The sequence below is a fragment of the Ochlerotatus camptorhynchus genome, unplaced genomic scaffold, assembly GCF_037179485.1.
Source record: "Ochlerotatus camptorhynchus isolate MF236.1 unplaced genomic scaffold, CSIRO-AGI_Acam_v1.1 ptg000120l, whole genome shotgun sequence".
Taxonomy (NCBI): Eukaryota; Metazoa; Arthropoda; class Insecta; order Diptera; family Culicidae; genus Ochlerotatus; species Ochlerotatus camptorhynchus.
Window position 1 is genome coordinate 197,666 of NW_027040610.1, and position 15,733 is coordinate 213,398.

The 15,733-nt window shown below is 36.3% G+C and overlaps 1 protein-coding gene across 3 annotated transcripts in view; it reads left to right on the plus strand.

Moving 5' to 3' along the window:
• Window positions 1-15,733, plus strand: part of LOC135699861 (protein expanded-like) — a 200,182-nt gene that overhangs the window by 163,280 nt on the left and 21,169 nt on the right. For all 3 annotated transcript variants that reach the window (XM_065220216.1, XM_065220215.1, XM_065220217.1), the window contains exon 2: window positions 8,088-8,222. In XM_065220216.1, coding sequence (XP_065076288.1) covers window positions 8,131-8,222 — 92 coding nt within the window. In that variant the 5' untranslated portion in view covers window positions 8,088-8,130. The remainder of the gene's footprint in view (window positions 1-8,087; window positions 8,223-15,733) is intronic.

The window sequence follows — 15,733 nt, forward strand, 5'->3', positions numbered from 1 at the left end:
CACTGAAAAACAATGATGGGTTCTATTCGTTCTGGTTCATCATGCAAAAGAGATACAGTTTTGAGTTGTTGACAAAAGTTGTAGCTAATATTGAAACCTACAAAAGATTCATGAATTATTTTACGGAATTTTGTTGATGAAAAAAGTTAGAGGTACATTAATGTAAATGAATGCACGAAATTAATGTAAATGATTTGCCATGCCTGCTTAGGTGCTTTTGCTTAGTAATCTTATAGTACGTTCAGACTACAGAGTTATAACATGTTATAGCGCTATCTTGGATGGTGATTTCTGTGTTGCAATTTTTTGACAACCGTTATAACATGTTATAACTCTACAGTCTGGACAGCGTTTTAGGGAAACATTGAAAACCAAAAAAAAAAGATGTGAATCGTTATTTATTTTTTAAATATAGGTATACCTCGATATAACGTAATTGTCACTATTGACTTCCATCGTTGACGATCATTGAATGAGCAAAATAATATCACTATCGAATAGATGAGATAATCCCACATCTATAGGTAATATTAATTTGTATGATTCAATTGTTATTAGAGAGAGATTGACGATGGAAGTCAAAAGTGACAGTTACGTTATACCGAGGAATATCGGTGTTTGAAAGCGTTTAGAGCACATGGGAGCCTTCGTTTAGTTTAGATATTGTCCTGAATATAATATAAGCTTCAATTATAACTGGCTGACAGTTATTGATTCATTTTTCCGAATTCGGGCTGAATTCTTCCAATGTTAGTTTCGGCTGACTAGAAGGAATTGCGTTTATAAGCATTGAGGAAAATAATTCTGATAAATTATGTCACAAATAACTGTTGGTAGAGGTGTCAATATATACGAAAAATTAAAGCATCTTTTAAGGAATCATCTCATATAATTGGTTAATAGTTCTATGATAACTATTTAATTTTGAGATCAGACTGATCGTTTGATACAATCCACAGTTTATGTTTTCCTTTTTTTTTGGTTAGTTAATTTTTTTCCAGCCTCAATCGAATAAACTTACAGAACCAAGTTATCATTTGCGTTATACCACAGACAAACAGACGTAACACTTTGAACAAGTTTTTCTTGAAAACATAGTTCTCAAAACATAGGACCTCAGTAACGACATCTCTCTGGCTTCTCGCGGAAAACAAGATTGCTCGCTAACTCGCCAGCAATATTGCATAAAAGTTCTATAGAATGTATAGAAACGTCAAAGTGATCCGATGCCAGCGCTGCGGTGAGTAGTTCGCAGAACTGATAATATTCAAATCAACCGTTAAATGCGTGAACGAAGATACACAATGAAGTGTTACGTCTGTTTGTCTGTGGTTATACATTACTAATGTTTTAAATCTAAGATTAAAGAAATTGAACCAAATTGTGGTTTTTAGGATAATATAAAAACATAATGCTCGGCATTCCTAAAACCTCCACCATAAGAAAGAAGAGAGTTTACATTGATTGCAAATCGAAATGAAGTCAAATTAAGTACAACTGGTCCCAACCCAACAAACAATTATGCAGCTAAACTACTGTATACAACCAAAAACTAGCTATATAAGCCAATGTTTTCCTACATAAGCTAATCTTCAGCTAAAATTGTTAGTTAGGCGAGCAAAGACGAACCAGCCAAATGGCTGAAAGTTTCTTTAATAAAGTAACCTAACCTAGTTGGGCGATGGCTGAACCGGTTTGAGTTCAACCGGTTCCAAATTGTTTGTATTTATCTTTCATAGAATCGTATTAATTTTAATCGCGATTGGACATTTGGTTTCGGAGATATGACCAAAAAAGTGTGATTTTGCAGTAAAACAGTAATACTCACTCACTTTTCTCGGTGATGCCTTACCCGATTTGAGTGAAACTTGGTCAACTCAACATCATCTTCATTTTCATTCCAATCAGACATTTGGCTACGGAGACCCTAGTGGAAATATGTCCACTAAAGTGATAGACAATACAACAGTGCTACGGTAAAAAATCTCATAGGGAAAATGTCGTTTTCGGCAAAGCCTTTGCCTATTATCGTCAGGGTTAAATGAAGTCCTAGAATGTTAATTTTATTGCAGAACGATGCTCTGGAACATGATGAACCTTCATGCAAAAAATCATTGTCCTAGGACTTAATTTACCCCTGTTGATAAAAGGTGTTTTGAATACTTTATTAGCGAGATTTTTTAGCTCGTTGGCTAGTCTATCTTGTAGGTTGTAAATACGAATAAAGTAGTACCGAAGCCATACTCTCCCCTAAATAAAAATAATATAAAAAGTTATACTCACTCTCGTTTCACTAAGATGTCTGAACTGATTTAAATAGAACCGGATCCATGTTCTTTGTATCAATCTCTGAATGCCATTGAGCTGAAAGGTTGAACTTTGGAAAGTAAATGATTATAGTAAAAAAATCCTTTATAAACCATGAGCTTTCAAACAAAAACTTAAGATCCGAGCATGAATTAAAAAGCTTAGGATCAGCCGTCCACTTGAATGAACCTACAGAAAAAAAATCAAAGTTTACTCCGAAAAGAACTCCTATAGCATTTTAAAACTATTCTTGAGGGATTCCAAGGAGACTTGAAAGTAATTCTGAATAGAAATTCAAAAGCTTTGTAATGAAAGCTTTAGGTACATTCATTTGATAATTTAAAGGTAGTTATAAGTAGATTCAAATCGTTATTCTGAAGAGCCTTCCAACGGGATTGTGAGTAAATGTCTGGTAAATTTCAAAGATTGTCTGACAAGAACTCAGAGATACTTCAGATCCCCTAAAACAATCCAAAACTCCACAAAACCAATTAAGCTCTGACAAGAGTTTCAAAGCAATACTGACAAAAACTTTTAAGGAATACTGATATAAATTTAAAGAAAATTGGGATGACAGACACTGCTTATCATTTACCCTCATACGCAAGGAGTAGCAGTAGCTGCAACACAGTGTAGATGAATTGCGTTCGTTTTGAATTAATTCATCAATTCAGCAATTATTTTCAAACATAACGCTAAATTTGGGTTATATTATAATATCACTCCAACAAAATTAAGACGATTATTAATATTGACAACAACCCAGGCGATAATGAACATCCAGCCACGAATGAACTAAATCGAATGTTGACTTCGATACTCAGAGGTTGCCTTGATCAATATTATGTCTAAATTCAAATTCATGCAGATAGTTGGTCTGTCTGTTGAAGTTGTCCTAAGTCGAGTGTAGAAGGAATGACGAGAATTCTGAAGGAATCTGCATCGGAGTTTATTCGATCCCAACGAAATTCTAGGGAGAATTTATTATTTTCAACAGCGTGAAGAGGTTAATTTGCAGCAGTGTTATATAAAGGAATTTTCAGACAAATTATAACGATATTTTACAGAAAATTCGAAAGATTTTTTTTTAATTTAGCGAAAAAGAAAAACTTCTGAAAAGAAATTACAATTTTTTTTTTTTTTCCTTGATTTGTTTTCCGTCGATCTTGTTTTCCGTGCTGAGCACCAATGCTACCGACGCCAGGAAGGCAGCTCCCACACCTGGACCCTACCTATCGACCCATCAACTCATGAACCGGGGACCAACGGCTTTACTTCCCTTCCGAAGGAAGGCGTGATCAGAGATGTTATGCCTCAGAACATCCCGGCGGCGCCGACTGGGATTGAACCCAGGCCTGCTGGGGTGAGAGGTAATCACGCTTACCACTACACCACCGGCGCCGCTTGAGAATTACAATTAAATCATGACAAAAAAAAACATGGGCATCTTGACAACAGTTCCAAAAGAATGCTGTTAAGAAATCCAAGGGAATCTTAATCTGATAATAGTTTCAAAGATATTCTAAGGACAATTTCGATTCGGAGGATAGTTTCTTGTGAATCACGAGAAAAATTCCAAGAGGCCTATATGGAGAATGTTAAAGAATTTTTGGATATATTCCATGCAGAGTTGTTAATCGACAACGTCAACATTAACGTCTGCCATGGTGAATTTGAGTTGAAGCCGTTAACGGTATCGTTATCGATGGTTATCGATTAACAACCCTGATTCCAAGGATACTTTTGAATAGAAACTCATTGAAATGTTTAAAAATGTCCAAGAGGATCTCAACCCAATTAAGACATGATCCTTACCCAAGTGGCACACTTTCGTTGAAAAAGGTTGCAGCAACTTGAGTGTATCTGAAATAAGTCGCATAGACCCGTTTATACTCATTTGTAACAAGTGTGCTACTAGGATAAAGAATAGATGTGCATTTTTCATGTTGATAACAAAACTAGTATTCAATTTGATGCTCTACAAAGGCCTCCCTTAGCTCAGTCGGTAAAGGCGCAGCTTTAAAGCAAGACCATGCTGAAGGTGTCTGGGTTCGATTCCCGGCCCGGTCTAGGAATTTTTCGGGTTGGAAAATTTTTCGACTTACTTGGGCATAGAGTATGATTGTACTTGCCACACATTTATACTAATGCAAAATGGTACATGCATCGAAAGCTCTTGATTAAAAACTGTGGAAGTGCATCTTGAATACTAAGTGCTATAAGCAATAAGCTTGAAATGCAAAGAAGATGAAGGATTATTGAGAAATAGAGAATAGTGGCAATCGAAAGGATAATTCATTTGACAATTCAAAGTTGATTCCGGACACAATAACTATTATGAAATTTCAAAACACGTTAAGCATGAAATGTTTGGACAGTCTGTGTGCATACTGTGAGCACAACATTAAACTGATCCTAGTTAGAATATACTTCATTCTAGTTTAAAAGTAGTAAAACGTATACATATGATGTCCTAATTTGGACATTGTATTAAAAAGACCATTTTGTTCGTGCTGCAATATGAAATCGAAGATAAAATGTTATGAAGAATGATCACTCCCAAGCAACAGATGGTACTTTCGCCATATCTTAGGCCAATGAAATCCCAATACCTTCAATCAGAGTTTGACAGTAGCCAGGGCTCAAATCAGTTCGTAAGATGTTGAAAACCTATATACAATCATTCAAATCGACTTATTGAGCAAAGCTGAAATCTGATTCATATAATACATGTTATCATTTCTTTTATATTTGGTAGACCTTTATAAACAAAGTAAACATAAACAATGCAAGAGCAAAACCTTTATTAAGGAAGGGAAGGGCTAAGACAGTGGAGCATTCCAGAATTTTAAAAAGTTTCAGTTTTGAAGATTGAGTGTAGCCTAGCTGAAAATCATGCATTACTTTTGATCAATTTAGCTCGTAAAATGTCTAAAAGAAGTAGAAGAAGAAATAAGTGCTTCAAGAACACTAAATGGAAAGCTGGGAAAGCTCGTGTAAGACACGCCCAACAAAAAAAAAATTAACTGCAGACAGGCAAAAATTATATGCATAAGCCAATTTTTTTCTGTACAAGCTAATCTGTAGCTAAAATTGTTAGTTGGGTGGTACCTATGAAAGAACACCATTAAAAAAAAACCATCGATGAAGCACCCATCGAATCAAAGTTTACTTTCTCCCCATTAATATAAAACTTGTCTGAAAATGTTCTATCATCGGCTAAAACATTTTTAATTTTTTTCGTATTTTCAGTGTTCAGTTAAATCACATCCAAAAATTCTTTTTTAATCCCAAAAAATGTATGGGAAAATGACCTCCGATAGAACATATTTATACAAGCTTCAAATTAAAGTGGAACACCTAAGGTTTCATTGGTTGGTGTTTCAGCGATATTTATTTTTTGTTTTTCCTTGATTTGATTTCCGTGCTGAGCACCAATGCTACCGACGCCAGGGAGGCAGCTCCCACACCTGGACCCTACCACCTATCGACCCATCAACTCATGAACCGGGGACCAACGGCTTTACTTCCCTTCCGAAGGAAGGCGTGATCAGAGCTGTTTTGCCTCAGAACATCCCGGCGGCGCCGACTGGGATTGAACCCAAGCCTGCTGGGGTGAGAGATACAGCGATATATTTTTTTTTAATAATAATGCCTAGACACACCGTGAAGAGCGCCAAAGTCAGGTGGAAGAAGAAGAAGGTTCCACAGAATTTAATGCTACAACAGCTTTATTTTTTTATTTTAGTTCGAAAATACTGCCCACGGAACCAACAAGTCTGTATTTTGCTAGCTAATCGGCTTATTTGCATTAAAATATTGTAATAGGGCTTCCGAACTTTATACACATTAGTCGTATATCTGCCTTATATTGCAAAAATATTAATTAGGCTACTTGTTGGCTACTTGGGTAGGGTGCTACCTTTGAGACACGTGAATAGTTTAAGAGACTAGGGAATTGTAGACCAGGGTTTTGTAATTTTCAAAACAAATTTAAAGTGATAAGACAGATAGGGGTCTAAAATCTTAAAAAATCGATCCACGTAGCTTATGGACAGCCCCTAGCAGGATTTTAAATCTCTGCCGCCTCTGATTAGTTATATTCAATAATTATGTTATTGTTCTCCTTAGACGAACCAGCCCAGGGCTGAAAGTCTCCTTAATAAAGTTTTAAAAAAATATTGTAATTCCTAATTGTGTATTAAATTACACGTTTGCAAGAAATGATAGCAACATATTCTAAGTAATGTGTTATAATAAAAGCCCCATGGATATTTGAGTGGTAATACCGATGAGTTTCTGTAGGAGTATGGCATTATATCTCATTATTGTATTCAAATGCATTGTCGAAATTCTTAAGTACTGCATCAACAAACAAATCTATACACAGCTTGCTGTGAAGAAGATTTTTGTTGATCTTAAACTAAATTCACTTATCTAACTCTATAAGATTGGCATAGAGAATTTAGTTGATCATTGATATTTAATACCAAACAGTATCAGCCCACATTAAATTGAAAAGAAAACGTTTCGAATAGCCAGCAAACACTTGTCATGCAGCTTCCATCTTGATACTAGTCTCATTCAACCACCCCGAAAAACAAAGTCCGTCACATTCCATCCATCCAAATCACCTTTCAAGATCACTGAACACGGAAACCTGCTCGAATCCATCCTTCACCCCGTTCTCGAGCAGCAGCAGCAGCAGCATCAGTAGGTACCTAACAATTCTTCTGGTCTTCGCTCTTGAAAAACCACAACAGCTCACTCGTCCATGCTCGCAAGCATGCTCAGCGCTTCACGCGAACTTCAGCTTTCGACTACACAACGCGCGGTTTCAGGGAATGGAGAAGATGGAATTAAGCCAAACACCACCAACAACAGCAACAGCAACAACAACAACCAGGCAGCTGAGCCAGTAAGACTGCGAAGGCGAAGCGAAGAAGACAAAAAAACGGATCCACATTCCTTTGGTTTATAACCCGAAGGGATGTAAAAACCTCTTTTCACAACTCACCATCTGTTCTCTTCATGCTGTAGTCGTTGTTGTTGTTGTTGTTGTGTATAGCCCGTTTTTACCTTCTCCATCTTCACGCTCCTCATGCACGCTTACTTCGCTTGGCGTGGCTCTGCCAGTGCTCCTTCATGACAAAAATGAAGATCAGAAAAAACTACACCAACCAGAGTCTCAGGCTGCTGCGTCAAGTTTGCTCTCGGCGGCGACGACTGCTAAAGCCCCACCATCTCCTTCGAAACGAAATGCTGAAGGAAAAAAGCGTAATAAATGATCTGAACGTGAGCGAACGATTCCCGAATCTTCAGACGCGTCCTCCCGAAAATATACCAGATGAAATGAGATTTTTCCCTGCAGTATCCCATCAACGGACGGCGACGGTTGGCTGCTGCCGTGATTCCCTTGTTGCGGTTTCTTGAAGGCTAAGGCTTACAGCAGAAAACGGCAACAACTGCAGCAGCAACAACAACAACAACAACCGAGCGAAAGGATAATTATACAGTCAGTGGTTTTCCAATTTCAAGCTCCCCTGAATTACGAAGAAAATCATCAGCTTCGAATTACTACCGAATTTTTCGTCCTTCCTCTCCGATGGCGTGCAAGGCAGAGATAGAGTGTACGCCACACATCCAGGAATAACAATGTTATATTCTGTTTCGCTCGATTCTAACCAAAAATTACCAGCACCACAGCCCGAAACGAATCCAAGTTCGATCCCCAAACTAATTTTTGCCCCCGTTCTCGCTCTGTCTCTCTCTAATTGCAGGAAATCTTTCGTAAAAGTTAGTTGCAGCTGGTAACGATGCAGCATGCGAGCTTTTTGCACTGTCAGCGCACCCCTCGAGGTTTGCGCACCACCGTCCCGCCCCCTGCCTCCGGGTACCAGATTTCTAGCTTTAAAGTAAGTATGATTGCCGTTGTATTTCTTTACATAATTAGGTTTCGCAGGAATTCATTAAATTAGCGGACTGATAACCTCAGGAACGCGGGCAGGGTGTGATTCAATACAACATAATGGTCATAAATTTAATTGGATTAATACAAACACTTTAAATGAATATACAAGAGCTATATATTGCAACAGACTAAATAGGACAAGAAGTAAGTGCCCAAAATAATTAACTATGTGTTTTTGTATGTATGTTAAGAATTCTTTGTGAAGAACCCGAAAGGATGGAGCACATTAATTTATCAATGATTTCTCCATGCCTTACTACACCGTGGAAAGATGTCTGATACTACTTTTTTTTTTCTTCATAAAAAGCCTGAATTGATGAGCCGAAGGAAAAAGTGGTCGAAAGTTCCGGATACTGACCACCGTGCCTAGAATACTATTCAAATTTGAGGAATCTTTGGAACTCCATCGTGCTCGTCATTACAAATGAGCTTAGATTGATTTGTTGTTTGCTCATGTTCAGTCAAAGAGTTGAGTTGGTCTCTGGAACCGAACATCGGAAGATTATACTGACCCCCATGGGCAGATTACAACTTGGTAGGATCTTTGATGCTCTAGCATACACATAATTGAAAATTGTCCTGAATTGAAGAGTGTCCGATTATTTTCAGTCGCCAAGGAGCAAAATCAATTTCCAAATGGTGCAGTTATGAATTTTAGTCTTTTTTCGATGTGAAAAATCTGAAGTCAGTCAGTGGTTTGATAGGATTAGATTGGATTTTTTTAGATGAGAGATTTACAGTTCTTCTCCGAGCCGTCAGTGGCAGAGCTAATCAATATCAACGGCTATTTTCAATTTTTGAAAAAGTGGACAACTCTATTTTATGCAATTTATAAAAAAAATAATCTACAGCAGCGTTTCGCAATACATGGTCCGTGACCCAATACTGGTGGGTCACGGCTGTGGTTGATCTAATAAGCATTTGGATGCATCCGTGAATTATATCTTTATATTTAATAGCGGGAATATAAAAAAAAATCCAAGCTGAAAATGTTGGGTTTTTAATCATTTTAAGCCCAAAAAACATGTTTTCACAGGGATCAAGAAAAAATTCAAAGTTAGTCATCCAGCATAAATCTTAAGGTCCAAATTCCCAAAAGTTCCACCATCTATAATGTTTTATTAAGAGTAAGATCTCGGACCAATCTATACCAAAATGTCGAAGGACAATAGGTCGGGACAATAAGTCCAAAGAACGAAACTTGCGTAACTTTTCAAAAGGTCCTAAGTAACGAATGTAAACAAATCGAGTTAATCGATAGAAACTATTGCTCTTCTATCATTTTATGTGATACATAAATACCCATCCAAATTTATTTTCATTTATTTAAGATAATCATAGGTTAAAAATTGTCCAATGTACAGCTTGAAATGATGAGTACGTGGTTGTTACTTCAGACATTTGGACTGCCTAACATGATTGGTGTTCATTTTACAAAAACGGAGCATAGTTAGGTTAGGTACTCTATTCTAAAATCTGTGAAAGGGAATCTAGTATCATTTAGAACAAAACAGTATCATGATTATGTAATTAAGGAAAATCGTCCAATGTAACATATCCGATGTTCAACTTGGCAATTCAAAACGTTCTACATGATTTTTTTTTTCTCTAAATTGTAGCATGAAACTCAAAGTAGAATTGCGATTTTTCCGTTTGTAGTGAATTTTCAACGTTATTGCAAAATTTGTTGTTTCTAGACAGTTAAAATAATAAGCTGTCGAACTTCAACATAGATTTTCTTAAATGGCGAATATGTTACATTGGTCTATTTGAAAAGTGACACGAGAAATGTTTGAAAGGTCATATTTTTGAATGGACACAGGGTCGAAAAGACAAAACGTTGAAATTGACAAAAGTGCGAATGAAATTTAACATAATTGAAACGAAAAAATTACTGATATTATATGTTGTATAAAATAACCAAAATTTTCAAGGAAAAATACAAAAACATATTGCGCCCTCTGTCTACAAAATACAATCAATGTTTTTCAAAACAAATTCCCGATTTTTTATTATCATTATATTTTTCCTGAAAAGTATTTTTAATTACCTTTCATCTGGTCATTGAAATCGGCCCAGTGATTCAAAAGTAATTATTTTTGGAAAAAAAAAGTCATTTTTTAACAAATAAACATTTTTTGGACCACCCTAACATGGAAATGGTCACCCTGATGACAAAATAAAAAATATACGAGTCTAATGTTTTGCGATAAGGAACAAAACTACCATTTTTGACGAAATTCTGAGCATCACTTTTGTTTTGCCATGTAATGGGTGATTGAAAAAAAAAATTTTTATAGCGTAGTGAGTGAAAAAAAATGGTGTTTAATATCCTGAAAAAAACTGCTCATGATATAAAGAAGTACTCAACTCCAAGAGTGAGAAATAACTTTCGAGCATTTCAGTTCGATTACTTATAGCCTAAGATTAATTTAATTGCTTTTTTCAGCATATTGCACTTCGGACCTTTTATTCGTTTGATTTGTTGGTGCACTAAAAGTGACTCAACTTTTGACCTATCTGACCTCCATGTCCATGTGACATTTAAATTTAATTCCAGGTTTTGTCATTCAACTCTTCTTCCATTTAAATTTTATTCGACGGTTCGTCCATTCGACCTTTTGTCCAATTCAAACTTGTGTGCCTTTAAATTTAATTTGACCTTTTGTCCATTCGGCATTTTGTCCATTTCATCCTTTTGATAATTGAGTCTATTTTGACCTTTTTTTCCATTTCGACCTTTTGTCTATTTAGACCTTTTGAACCATCCAATTTTTGTCCATGTGACCTTTACATTGAATTCAAAGTTTTGTTTATTCAACTCATTTCCCATTTAAATTCCATTCGACGATTGGTCCATTCGAATTCGAAGTATTGTTCATTCAACTTATCTCCCATTTAATTTCATTCAAACTTGTGTGCCTTTAAATTTCATTCGACCTTTTGTCCGTTCAACGTTATGTCCACATCGACATTTGACCATTCAGACCTTTCGTTAATTTCAACCTTTTGTCCATTTCGACCTTTTGACCATTTGACCTGTTGTCCTTGTGTTCTTAAATTTAATTCGAAGTTTTGTTCATTCAAATCTTCTTCCATTTAAATTCCATTCGACGAATGGTCCATTCGATTTTTTGTCCAATTTATGCTTGTGTGCCTTTAAATTTAATTTGACCTTTTATCCATTGGACGATTTGTCTATTTCAACCTTTTTTCCCTTTTCAATCTTTCGTCCATTTCGACCTTTCTTTCACTTCGACCTTTTATCCATGTGACCTTTAAACTTTATTCGGAGTTTTGTTCATTCAACTCTTCTTCCATTCAAATTTCATTCGACAATTCGAACATTCGACCTTTTAACCTGTCGACCCTTTTTTTCGTCAACCCTTTTTTTCGTCGACTCTTTTTTTCGTCGACCATTTGTCCATCCTCTCTTGTATCCTTGGACCTTTTGGCCAACAATCATCTTGGACAAGTTGCAAAGGCTTCGTGTACAAATTACGTAACGCATGAAGGAGGAGAGGGGAGTCGAGTTTGTGTAACTTAATGTTACATATGGGGAGGGGGGATATTGGAAAATGTTGCATAACAGATCGTCCAAAGTAAAAAAAAAAAGGTTTAGAAATGCACGTGACCCAAACATAATACAAACTTTTCAAACTGTTAATTGAGATTTTTTTGTCAATCTTGAAATCGAGTGAATTAATTTTACGTAATTGTAGGACTGGGAGTACTGTCATTCTAGATGATAGTGGTCTACCGCTCATTGTAGCACAGAAACTAGTCCGATAGCTGTGGGCTCTCCTCACAGTTGAACTTGATCAAGGTCAATAACCTCTGATTGTCATCAGCAAATCGCTGTTTGAAGGGCTAATAACGAATGGATGGATTGATAAGCAATTCGCCTTTTCAATTCCTTGGAACAGTTAAGAATCTCCTTCCAACAACTTGATCAGACAATTGGTCAGAAAATGAGCCATCCAACAGGAAGATGTCCCAATTGGGAGAAGAGCCCACCCTTTATCCACAAAATGTTAGCAACAGGTAGTTGACATATTCACTCTCCCCATGCAATTCGCTTCAGTTGGGTGCCCTAATGGTCCCTCCTCATCCCATTTTTTTTTGTTTTATTCTTGTAATATAATAATCAGATAATCAGAAGCATGCCGGCTACAAATAATTGCGAGTCGGTTGAAATCTGCCGAAAATAAATAAGGGCTAAGTTTATTCTTAGCATAGAAACGTAGATGCATAGGTTAAGGATAAGAGATAGGAGACTCAAAGATGTTGACATGCAGGATTAGTAGTCGTCGTAATTGAATGCGCATGTTAAATATCGTTGATCCAGTTACCTATCATATAAATTTACGTTTCATCTAAATTATGATTATCGTCAATAATATTTACATTTCGATGAAGATGGTCCTACCTATTTTACCATTTATGTTACCAAAATTAGGTGTGTTCCAGGATAAGGAAAAGTGTTTAGAATCAGTGTTCTCATTTATTTCTCACAATTATATTCCTTATGTCCCATAATCACATTGATTTATCTTGGTTTGAAGTCTTGCAAAATTATCAGTTTTTGTAATCTCGAAAATTTATTATGAGATAACAATTCTATTTCCTCAAGTTCCAGAAGCATGGAAAATGTCCATGGCTCCAGTTCGAGGCCAAATAGCTAAAAAATGAAACTTTGCATAGTTGTTTGTTATGGGGAATCATTCACATTTGTGCTAAAATTTAGTAATTTTGAATCTTATTATTTTGATCCCACAATGGCGTGTTTGACAATTTTTCAATAAATAGTGGCACTTCAGATTGGAATTACGTCTGACACAAAGTTGTAGGAAAAACATGTGAAGTAAATTTTGATTTGTAATTTTGAGTAAAAATTCCGAGGAATAATTAAAACTTATGTAAACAGTCATTGCATAGCAAAACGATATAGTGGTTCTCAGCGATAAGGAACAAAACTACTTTTTTTTTTACGAAATTCTGAGAACTACTTTATCGTTTTGCTATGGAATGGCTGTATATCAAAATGTCCCTGAGCAATTTTTATATATTTTTATAAAAAGCTCATGAAAAATGCAAACTTTTGAAAAATAGACACTAGAAGATCGACAAAAAACGTAGGTGATGATGATGATGATGATGATGGTCCCACCTCTTACCCCTACAAAGGTTTGAGCTGGACGAGTTATCTTTAAGATAATTAAATATAAACATTTTAACCAGGTTTGCAAACAAAATCGAGCTGGTTACAATTACAAATATAAACGTCCTGTTAAATATGCTATAGGCATCAACCAAAAACATTGAAAGGTGTAACTAGTTATCATGCGTCGAAATTCCAAGTATAGTCCTCGACAATACTTCCATTTACACGTGACCTGGGCTTTAAACGTTTAAGCTTCCGCAGTGCCAGGACTATATCCAAGGAAACGACTTCCAGCCAATCCTTTACTAATTCAAGGCTTTTGCCACAATTTCCTCGTATTAGTTATTTATACCTGTATTCCGCGCGTGAGGCTCAAACCATTGTAGACTACTCAAAGCTATTTTTACTATTACTACTACAAAATCAAAAAACTAAAAATCCATCATCAACATCGAGGACAACAACTTTTGGTAATTTTTTTTAATCTTTTGTTAGTATCCTGCATAAATCTGGATGATTACCTGCAACATACAATTACGCAAAGTTTCATGCAAATCAAAGAAGATCGAGTCAAAACAATTATTTTTTTTTGTGGAACTGCTCCTTGGTTCTTTAAAATAATCTTAAAAGAAATCAAAATCATAGATCTTGAATATTTAATCTAATCCGTGTCTCGAACATTTTTTAAGGCCCAGAGTCTTATAATACTTCATCAATTTCAGCATGTTGGCATAAAAATGGGGGCTATCAGCTTAATAATAATTAATAATATAAATGTTCACAATAATGGATATCAGCTGGTACGAACGACATTAGAATATGATCTCCAGTTTGGAACCCTCATTTCCAAAATGGTGTTGAACGAATCGAGTCGGTACAGCGGCGTATTATCAGATACGCTCTCCTTGGAGGGATCCCTTTAATCTGCCGAGTTACGAGAGCCGTTGCCTCATGTTCCAGCTGGACACCCTCCAAACACGACGTGAGGTGGCTAAGGCACTTGTCATCGCTGAAATTCTAACCGACCGTATGGATTGTCCTGCCCTGCTCGGCAACATTAATGTTCAAGCTCACTCCCGTGTGCTTCGAGGCAAATCTCTTCTCAGGATCCCACTCAGGAGAACTAACTATGCGGCGATTTCCTGGCTAATCGCCCTCCAACGGACGTTTAAGCGAGTCTCCTAATTTTTGAATTTTGACATGCCACGTGACTCTCTTAGAAGACATTTTTTGTTAGCTTTAGGATAACTTTTTACCATTGGGACACCCAACTAGTCTGTTGATAACATGCAATTAACAATAAGGTAGTGGGTTTAAATGGAAATTACTAATTCGTTGTTCTCTGTTGTTGTTATTCAATGTTGTCAATCAATTTGGTTGAAAAAAAAAAATTAATTTCCAGTATAAACAAATAATGTTGAAGTTAATAAAAACCGCTTGAACTAGAACGTGGATCTTTGTGAAATTTAGATAATCTATACATAATTTAATATTCTGATAAATTTTCCATAAACATTTAAAAATACTTTCAGCAAGAAAATATTTAAAAAACGATACCTTGGTACCTAGGTCTCTCAAGGACATCATAACTCGCAACTAAGCAGCAATTTCATTAAACTGGTGTAATCCACATAGACCATACTCGTAAATCGATTGTTGTAAGCTCACACCACGCTGTAGGCTTAAGGATTGATTCCAATGTCTATGTAGGCTCGTTAGTCTCTGAAATTGTTATAATTTTCGTGGGCAGTTGGTGATTGGCACAAGGCCTCCAAACCACCGTTATAGTGCTGTCATCGTAGGTGTAGCTTGAGGGAATAAATATTTCTTATTTAAGAATGTAATGCTCGTGCATCCTACATTACGAATCAAAAAAAAGCTTATCTTAACTTAGATAACCCATACATTGACGAAATTTTCTGCTGTCTAATCCTATCCCTTCCTAGCACGATACAATCGAATCACGAATCGTCTCCTCCGACGCAACACTAGAGCGTCATATCAAATTTCCCAAACATTCTGTTCGCTTTGATAAATAGCCAGCATCCCGCATTTATCATCGAAACATATTCAACATTCCACTCCTTCCTTCCAATTAAATGAGCCAAACACTCGCGCACACACCACCCGAATGATTAATCTCTCTGACCTCCTTTGGTTGTACCACACTCATAAATCACAACCCCCGAAAACTGAACTAATTCGTTGTTTTTTTTTTTCTCTGGTTTATTTTCTGCCCTCCTGTTGATGCTGCTGTTGCTGCCACAATCACCACTATATCTCAACATGCC